At 35.1% G+C, this 10,352-nt stretch overlaps 1 protein-coding gene across 1 annotated transcript; it reads left to right on the forward strand.

Moving 5' to 3' along the window:
- Nucleotides 1-9,327: 9,327 nt before the first annotated feature.
- On the forward strand, nucleotides 9,328-9,741 carry LOC130443096 (uncharacterized). Its single transcript, XM_056777562.1, has one exon. It carries the CDS (start codon nucleotides 9,328-9,330, stop codon nucleotides 9,739-9,741), a length of 414 nt encoding a protein of 137 aa, XP_056633540.1.
- Nucleotides 9,742-10,352: the final 611 nt, after the last annotated feature.

Genomic DNA, 10,352 nt, shown 5'->3' on the forward strand with positions numbered 1-10,352 from the left:
TATGACATTAAAAACACTTACAGCAATAGAATGAAGATCCTTTCCATTGGCTCGGACTGCACAGGAACAACCAATATCCTCTTGATTCTTCCGGTTTCTAGCACAACACAGATCTTCTAGTTGAGTTACTCAGTTCGTCCAACTAAGAGTTCCAATAATTTAACTTTACTTGTTCGAATAGTCAACAAATCGTAGAAACGAACCGAATGTTATATGCTTTAACTTCCGATTGACTATCCTACTGACTGCGCCACTTAACTTTTAATTTACTGGAACCGTGTTTTTAAAAACTAACTTTATTTCTAACATAAATTCTACCAACAACTTCAATTACAAGACTGATATTTTTTATTACAAACGTGAATTAAATAATCTTTTGGTAAACACAAGCTAAGCAATTCTACAATAAAATAAGTTCTTAATCAGCACAATATACTGTCCACCTAAGGGCAATGGCGTAGGTGACATATATATATATATATATATATATATATATATATATATATATATATATAAGGTCATACGGTTTACTACCTGTTGGGATTAAATTAAATTTAATTACCGGAGAATTTCTATCATATTTATTCTTTTGACACTAAATTTTCTATATCTTGTAATTTTTTTGGCCAATAACATTATTCACTTAATCAATTCTTCAAATCGTTAATTCCACTATGTCCTTTGTCTATCTCTATATCTATAATTTTAACTTTTCTTTTTGTTCTTCGACAGTTAAAACGTCTTTGAGAACATTTATACAATGAACAAATTTGAATGCTACGTTTTTGAAATATTTTTATATGGTGGCTATAAATTTTTCAGGTCTTAAAGGTTCTCTAAAATATAATGCGTAAAGTTGCATTGGGTCAATATATTCTTTAACGAACTGAATTATATTATTTTCTAAATCTCTTTTTGATAAAATTACAAACATACGCGTATTATCAAAACATTTTTCTCTTTTTGTCCTTATATTATTTACTTCTCCATATGTCATTAATATTTGATTTTTATTTAAAGTATTTAAAGATCTATTTGAAATTGGTATTTCTAATATTGGGTTCTCTAAACAAGAATGTTTTGTTTCTAAATCTGAGGCTTTGTTTAATGGTGGTCGTCATTTTTATTATCCGCACTAGTTGTATTATATTTTCGATATTCTTTATTTCTTTGTTTTTTATGACTTCTTCGACATCATCTTAATATGATAAATCTGGTAATAAGTCGTCGCCTATTGGTTCATTATAATTTGGTAGATTTTGAATTTCTCGTTGCATTATTGAATCTAAATCATCAATATAAACATCTAACGATTCTGTTTCTCAAGCTTACACATCACAATTTAACTTAATCCGTGATAATTCCATTGTAGAGTTTTATGGTCTGTATATATTATAAACTTTCTTCCAAATAAATAAGGTCTATAGTATTTACAAGCCCAAACGATTTCTAATAATTATTTTTCAATTGTTGAGTAATTTATTTCCGCGTTGTTCAATGTTCTTGAGGCATAGGAAATTGGATGTTCTTTCTTGAGATAAAACTGTTCCTATTGCGTGTTTCGATCCATTAGTTGTTAAATCAAATTATTTATTGAAATCAGGATAAGTTAGTTTGGGTTCTGAAGTTAATAGTTGTTTACAAGTATTAAAACAGTTAATAAATTCTTCGGTATATTCTACTTCTTTATCTTTCTTTAAACATGTCGTCAATGGTTTTGTTATTTACGCAAAGTTTTTAATAAATTTTCTATAATATCCCAATAGTCCTAAAAATGATTTAATTTGTTTTTGTATGTATGGTATAGGGAATTTTTTTATCGCTTCGATCTTTTTAGGATTTGGTTTGATTCCTTCTGATGTATTAATATGTCCAAGAAATTCTACTTCTTTACATAAAAATTCGCATCTATCTAATTGAATTGTTAAGTGGGCTTCTTTTAATTTATAAAATACTGCTTGTTAATTGTGAATGTTTTGTTGCAGGCTCGTACTAAAAATTATAATATTATCCATATATACTAAACAAATTTTGTTTTGCAATTCTTTTAAACTTTCGTCCATATCTCTATGAAATGTAGGCGGTGAATTCTTTAACCAAATGGCAGCCTGAGAAATTCATAATGTCCATTATCTACACTAAAGACTATCTTTTCTATTGAATCCTTTGACATTTGAATTTGGTGAAATCCGCCTGCTAAATCTAATGTTGTAAAATATTGGGCCCTTCCTAATTTATCTAACATGTCGGTAATAGTTGGGACTGGATATCTAGCAGAAATAGTTTTCTGGCAGAAATAGTTTTTTCGTTCAATTTTCTGTAGTCGATTACTAGTTGCCATTTTTGTTTTCCAGATGCGTCTAATTTTTTACTTACAATCCAAATAGGTAAGCTCTAAAGGGAATATGAAGCTCTTATAATTCTTTCCAACATTTCATTAATATGTTTATGTATTTCTTCGTTATGTATATACAAATATCTACAGGATTTTACATGTACTAGAATTTCATCGGTTGTTTTTATTGAATGTTTTATCTTTGACGTGAAAGTTAACGGATCTCCTGGTTTTAAAAAGACACCGGAAAATTCTTTACATAATTTAATTATATTGCTTTTCTCTTCAGTATTCAAGTGATTAATTGGAATTAGTTTACTTATATCTATTTGATTATGATTTTTTTAGAAGTTTTTTCTTTTTCATTTCCGTTAAATAATTGAAATCATTAATTTTATATTGATTAGTTTCAAAAGGATAAACGTTAAGAGGTTCATTTAAAGTTATAGAAATATTTTTGAAAGCTTCATTTATTATTTCAACCATAGTATAGCCGTTTTGTGCTACTGTTAATGTTTTTGGTATATAGAGTTTCCTAAATATGTTTTATTTACTAAAATTTCTCCATTTAATAGGTTTACTGGTGAAGCTTTTAATAATTTTTCGGTAGGACTAATGTCAAATGAGAATTTTATGTCAGTTGGTAATCTGAATTTTATAGGAATTGACACTCTTTGCTAATCAATTGTTAATTGCTCTTTAATCATATCTTCTACTTATATTATTCTGTCAAAAAAGTTATGAAAATCATATGAAATAAAATCTATTGTGCCATTATAATTAAATTCTTTGAAAGCGGGTATTTCTGCTTGATATCGGATTATTTTACGAGTTATTAGTTAAGGATGTTCTAATTTCTACATTTGAATGATACATACATTGAGGTTAGTACTTTTCAGCAATTGAGGGTTTTGATATAGATTTATTACTACCGGTATCTATTAATAATTTTAATTTTGGATTTTCAATTTCAATGTAAGGTAATGGGTTATTAGCTGCAATATTTCCTTGAACTATTTTTAATTTTTCTTCCAGGGCTCTTTTCGAAAATTTACAGTTTCATTATTATTTTCTTCTAACTCAAATATATTTTGAAAATCAATTACTTCTTCTATTTCTTCATCTTTGTTATTACAATCATTATTATATCATTCCTCAGATGTTAAATTTGGTCTTTCGTTTATTGTTAGGAAATATTTATTGTTATGAATAATGTTTACGTTTCTACTAGTTCTATCTGGAAAATTCCTTGATGTCGTAAACATCGGTTTCGGTTTTTGTAATCTATTTATAGGTATTTAGTTTGGCTGGAAAATATTTTTCCTGGTGCGAAGCACCTGTGCGTTATTCGGGTAATTTTGTCTTTGTTGTGGTACAGGATTTATGTTGATTGGTTGATTAGGAAAGTTGTTATGATTATTATGTTATTATTATTATAATTATTTTAATTATTATTATTTTGTGGATAATTGAAATGATTTCTTGTATAATTTTTATAATTACTATAATATTGCTGATGATGAGGATTATTATTACTATATTGATAGTTTCGATTATTTTTCATCAAATTCATTTTAAAATTATTATTATTATTATTATTATTATTATTATTATTATTATAGTTATTAGAGAGTTTTTCAAAATTCTCGAATTCTTCTACATAAGCCATAGCATCTTCTAATGAACTAGGCTTTTTCAAGTGCATGTTATTCCTTATATAATAAAGGTGTTTAAAGCTGTTTTATCACAGTGGTTAATCTGACATCTTTTATCTATTTCGCTTAAGTTTAAATTATTACTAATTCTTTGTATGGTTTTACTCTTTAATAATTGTAACCTGTTATCAAACGTTATTGAATTTTCATTTTAAGGCTTCGTTCGTGTTAATTCTTGCAGTATACAATATGCAGTCTAAATCGCGTCTATATGCGAAATATTGTAACGATGCTTCTTTGATTTTTTGTCATGTATTTTATGAAGCTGAATGAATACAATTAATCTCACAAGCGAAATAACTAATATTCTTTAAAATTTGTTTATAATAATCCTATTTTATATTAAAATAAATGCTGATACATGTTTATGAAATATAATCTTTTTACTTTTTAATTATAAGAATAATCTAGAGCTCTAGAGTATCTGCGTACGAACGTGTATTACAAAACTATAACGAATTTCAACAATTTCCGAATTAGCCGCTTTCAAATCGTGCAACAGTGTGGAAGATGTACCAGAAATTTTTAAAAACGGGCTCTGTTCCTAACGCGCCACATTCTTGATGACCGGTGTCTTTAACAAGTAACAAAATTATGGAAACAGTGTCGTTGGCCTCAATTGAGCACGAAGATAATTTCGATCGCGAGTAGTACTTAGGATGCAGTCAGGATGATCCACAATTCACACAATTCATTTTGTGGTCGGATGAAGCAACCAGAATCCTTACGTTTTCATTGACGACCTGTGTGAAATTTGAAAATCCTCGCAGACAGCTTAACATTCTTCGCAGGACCTGCCTCTCCATTGAGAAACGTTGTCGTAAATATATTGATCAAGATGGGTGTCATTTTGAACACGTACTTTTTGGAAGCCGTTTAGTAATATTTTTTAAATAAATTTCTTTTGAAGCTGTATGTTTTATTTTGGTATTTTATTGCCACAATCTTACAACAAAAATAAAATTTCGTTAAAAATAAAAAGTAACTATCACGGTTTCAACTGTGTCAATAATCTCTCTATTCTCCTATTTCGATGATAAATATTTATAACTCAATTGAAACATTTCATCGTTAGTATATTTGATCAATAATATCCTGAAGGGAAAGTTGGAGGAATTAACAATCGTCCTTATTTGGATCTGCCCAAAATAATTCTTTTCTCCCGATGGTTTTGATCTTGAATGAGAGTGGATGGATACACATTTGCGAATAGGATGCTGAAAACACCGACGGTTGGAAGTTTATTGGCGCCGTTTGTGGGCGCCGAGACGCCTAGCTGTTCAATCTGATGCAATAGTTTTTACAGAGTTGAATGGAAAATGTTTCATAATAAATAAAGTTGATATTTGAAGATACTTTTTCAAACTTTGTTTTTTTAGTCTTAGGCCATTGTTATTGTTAGTCGTATTTGAACAATACGGATTTGTTATGAAAGTAGTTACTTATGTATCACTAATGGAACATATTTTATTACGGGGCGGGGGATGGACACATTATATATATATATATATATATATATATATATATATATATATATATATATATACTATCCAACTTCACACTATACTTTTGTTTTATATAGAGTCAAAGTTGGTAGTTATGTATTCTAATGTATTCTGATTTTATAAAATTAGTAGGCGATAAGCACCTTTTGACAGTTTCATGTAATAGTGACACGAGCGAAAAGAAAGGCAAAAGAAAAACGTGCTCCGAATTATTATTCCGTTATTATTATTTATTTGAACGCACTTTGAAATCCTGTTCAATAAATCGAACATTGATCAAGATTGGACTCAATTTATTTGCAACTACAAACCCAAAACCCACTGTAAATGAAACAACAGGTTATGGGCCCAGGGCAGCTGTAAAAGGGTTTTGTTGTAAATAAAGCCAGGAAAGCGACGGCGAAGTCCAGAAAGCAGTTCAAAACGTCAGTCAGGCACGCAGTCAGACGACCACATCCGGCTCGCACAGCAAGTCAACGTTGAACAACGCACACACAAGTCGTTTTAAGTCAGAAAATCGCCACGAAAGATTGTAAATTCATTTTGTTTATTTAAAAAAAATTGTCAGAAGTCAGTCAAATTGTAGAATTTAAATGCAAAATGGATACTGTAAAATCTCAGTTGGAGATGTTAAGTGAAGATAGTCAGGGGAATGTCAATTTTATTTCTTGGCGATTTAAATTAAACCTAGTACTTAAGAACAAAGACCTGTTTGAGATTGTATCAGGCACGAAAGTCAGACCAGCAGGTGCTGCGTCAGATGCAACTGTTTCAGCTTGGACAAAGAAAGATGTCGAAGCTCAAACACTGATAGGTTTAAATGTAAACAGTAAGATAGCTAACAAAATTGCAAATTGTAAAGCTTCCAAAGACATGATAGACAAATTAGTTAGTTTATATGGTACAAAGACTGATGTAACTTTAGAAACGTCCCGAATCAAATTCTTTACCTTTGAGTATGATGAGAGCAAGTCAGCAATAGAGAACTGTATGGAGATCATGGACTTGGCAGAGGAATTGTCAACTGAAAATGATCCAATGAGAGAAAGTTGGGTCATGACGAGGATTTTGAGTGTCTTACCGCCAAAACTGGCACATTTCAGAACTGCGTGGAACAACGTGACGGGACATGCAAAGAACTTGGACACACTCATCGAACGTCTGAGACTTGAGGACGAGCAGCTTAGAGAACCTACGACAAACGCAGAGGGCAGTACCAGCAACGCTCTCATGGCAAAACGTGGAAAACAAGGGCAGTCGTCGAGCAAGCAGGACAAGTCACAGTTCACATGTTACAAATGTGGGAAGCCAGGTCACGTGATCAAGGAGTGCAGAGGAAAGGCATGTCAGAAGTACATTGAGTATTGCAAGAAGAAATACTCATGTAACAATTGTAAGCAGAAAGGCCACTTCGCAAAGGATTGTCCATCCCGAGAAGAAGGAAATAAGTCAGCAAATGGAAAACCCAAGAAGGCATTTTTGACCACAGCTCTCTCGACAGTGGACAACGACATCTCGCAGGACAGGGCAACTTCATGGTATTAAGACAGTGGAGCCAGTCAACACATGACCTCTCATCGAGAATGGTTTGTACAGCTTGTCGAGCTGGACGAGCCAATCCCAATTGTGATCGGAGATTCAACTAGGCTAGATGGCGTTGCAGTCGGGAACATTGAGATGGAGGCTTTTGATGGTGAAAAGTGGTATCCAGTGGTACTTGAAGATGTGATCTATGTACCAAATCTCAACTTTAATCTTTTCTCAGTCAGTCAGATGTTAGTCAAGGGACATGTACAGAAGGCAGATGAAAACGAGTCGATATTCCATTGTAAGAAAAGCAACGAGGTTGTGGCAGTAGCAAGGCGCAAAGGAAATTTATACAAAATGATGCTCAGAAGAGAAGGACAGGAAGAAGAGGCAAGTTTGATGGTTCAGTCGATCAAAGTATGGCATGAAAGACTCGCCCATCAAAACGTGAAGTATGTGAGGGACATACTGAAAAGGAAAGGGATCAAGTATGTTGATGACTGGAATAATTATGTGTGCACAGGGTGCGCATATGGCAAGCAACATCGATCCGCACATCCGAACAATCCCAAGACAGCCCAGCAGCCGTTAGATCTTGTTCATGTCGACACTGGAGAGATGAACATCCCATCCCTGGGAGGAGCAAAGTATTGGCTCATGTTGAAGGACGACTTCACTCACTAACGAAGCTGTTATTTCATGAAGACGAAAAGTGAGGCCCCTGAGAAGATTGCAAGCTACCTGAGACTTGTAGAAAATCAACTAGGAAGGAGAGTGAAGAGCCTGAGATCGTACAACGGCACGGAACTGAAGAATGCAAAAACGAAAGAACTCATGGACAAGTTGGGAATCTTTCACACCTTTACGAATGTACACACGCCAGAGCAAAATGGAAGGGTTGAAAGAGAAATGAGAACTATTGTCGAAGCAGCCAGGGCAGCGATACATGAAGATGGATTGAACGAGAAACTATGGGCAGAGGCAATGAACCACGTGATCTTCACGATCAACCAGACAGGAACCAGCAACGTACCAGGAAAGAGTTCAGCAGAATTGTGGTTTGGAAGGAAAATGAAGATTGAGAAACTGCGACCTTTTGGCTGTGAATGTTATGTGCTGACCCAAGCACAAAAGAGAGGCAAAATAAATAGAAAATCAGAAAAGGGAATTCTGGTTGGCTATGACATTGATTCGCCCTGTTACAAGATTTACATGAAAGAGAAAAGAGAGGTCATTACTTCAGACAATGTAATCTTCGATAAGGAGAGGATACGACAGAGGCAAGGCACTGAAGTTGAGACATCGGCAACAGAGGGTACACTTGAGAAGAAAGAAGAAAGCAGCAGTGAGTCAGACGAAGAAGAAGACAACTGGACGACTGGAGAAAGTGCTGAAGAGGAAAGTGAGAACGAAAGTAGGACACAACCGCCTGAAGAAGAGCCAGGAAGGAGAAGTTTGCGAGATCGTCTAACTTTGCAACCCCCACCGAGACTGAAAGACTATGTACTTAATAACAGACATGGAGGAATGAGCGCAAAAGTAGCCATTGGTGAAGCTGAAGACATTCCGGTGAGTCAGGCACTTAAAGATGAAAAGTGGAGAAAAGCAATGCAGGAGGAGTACGACTCGCTAATGGAAATGAAAACTTGGGAACTGGTGGACTGCCCTGAAGGAGTGAAACCTATCACATGTCGGTGGGTACTTCGAGAGAAAGCAGATGGAAGATACAAGGCCAGACTCGTAGCCAGAGGATTTGAACAGAAGGAAGGAGTGGACTACAAGGAAACATTCAGCCCAGTAGCCCGCCATGCATCGATTCGACTACTACTAAGTCACGCAGCGTCAGAGAAAATGAAGTTGGTATCGTTCGATGTGAAAACGGCATTCTTGTATGGAAATCTGGAACAAGTCATCTACATGAATCAGCCTGAAGGATTCGACGATGGATCAGGTAAAGTTTGCAGGTTGGATAAGAGTCTTTACGGACTCAAGCAAGCCACAAAGATGTGGAACGAGAGAGTCACTACACACTTTGTAAAGAAAGTTGGCCTGATCAACGCAGATAACGACCCGTGTATTTACTACACCAAGGACAAGAGCATTATGCTCTCACTCTTCGTGGATGATGGACTGATTGGGAATTGGGAAAGATGAAAAGAGAATATACAGACTTTTGAAGGAAATAAGCAAGGAGTTTCAGATCACTTACAGTGAGAAAGTTCAGCACAAGTTGACGTACTTGGGTATGGAAATCAAGGTCGACAAAGATGGAATCTTCGTGAATCAGCCTCGGTACACGGAGAAGATCTTGAGGAGGATGAAACTCGAACAGTGCAACCCAGCATCCACACCAATTGAGCAAGGAATGATCACCAAGAAAACAGATTTCAAGAACGACGAGGCACTACCGGCGAAGAACAACTATCGCGAGGTGATAGGGAGTTTGTTGTACCTCGCTACAATATCTCGACCAGACATCAGTTTCGCCGTGAACTACCTCAGTCGATTCTGCAACAATCCCATGAAAAGCCATCAGGCGATGGTGAAACATGTATTCCAGTACTTGAGAGGGACAGTGACAGCAGGAATCTACTTCGGAGGAGGCAAAGAACTCGTAGCATACACCGATTCAGACTTCGGAGGAGACCCTGAGACATGAAAGTCGACAAGTGGAGTATTGGTGATGAGAGGAGGACCAGTAGTCTGGTACTCACAGAAGCAGCGTTTGGTAGCGACTTCAACCGCAGAAGCCGAGTACCGAGCCGCAGTGTCTGTGATTGGAGATGTGTGCTGGATCAAGAGACTCGCACTGGAACTTGGTATCCTGGAAAGTGATCAGCCGATCACTCTGAAAATCGACAACATGTCAGCGATTCACATGTTACAGAATGCACACGAAGGAAAGACAACCAGAGGCAAGAGACACATTGAGATACTACGAAAACACATTCAGCAACACGTCGGCAACACTGTGACACTGCAACACGTCGAGAACAGCAAACAGATTGCAGACATTTTCACAAAAGCACTCAACAGAAAAGTTTTTGAGACACTTCGCTGTAAATTGATCAAGGAGGAGTGTTGAGAATTGATCAATTGACAGCTGACCCGAACCCAACCCAACCTTGACCCTATCCAACTTCACACTATACTTTTGTTTTATATAGAGTCAAAGTTGGTAGTTATGTATTCTAATGTATTCTGATTTTATAAAATTAGTAGGCGATAAGCACCTTTTGACAGTTTCATGTAATAGTGACACGAGCGAAA

The sequence above is a fragment of the Diorhabda sublineata genome, chromosome 4 (assembly GCF_026230105.1).
Source record: "Diorhabda sublineata isolate icDioSubl1.1 chromosome 4, icDioSubl1.1, whole genome shotgun sequence".
NCBI lineage: Eukaryota > Metazoa > Arthropoda > Insecta > Coleoptera > Chrysomelidae > Diorhabda > Diorhabda sublineata.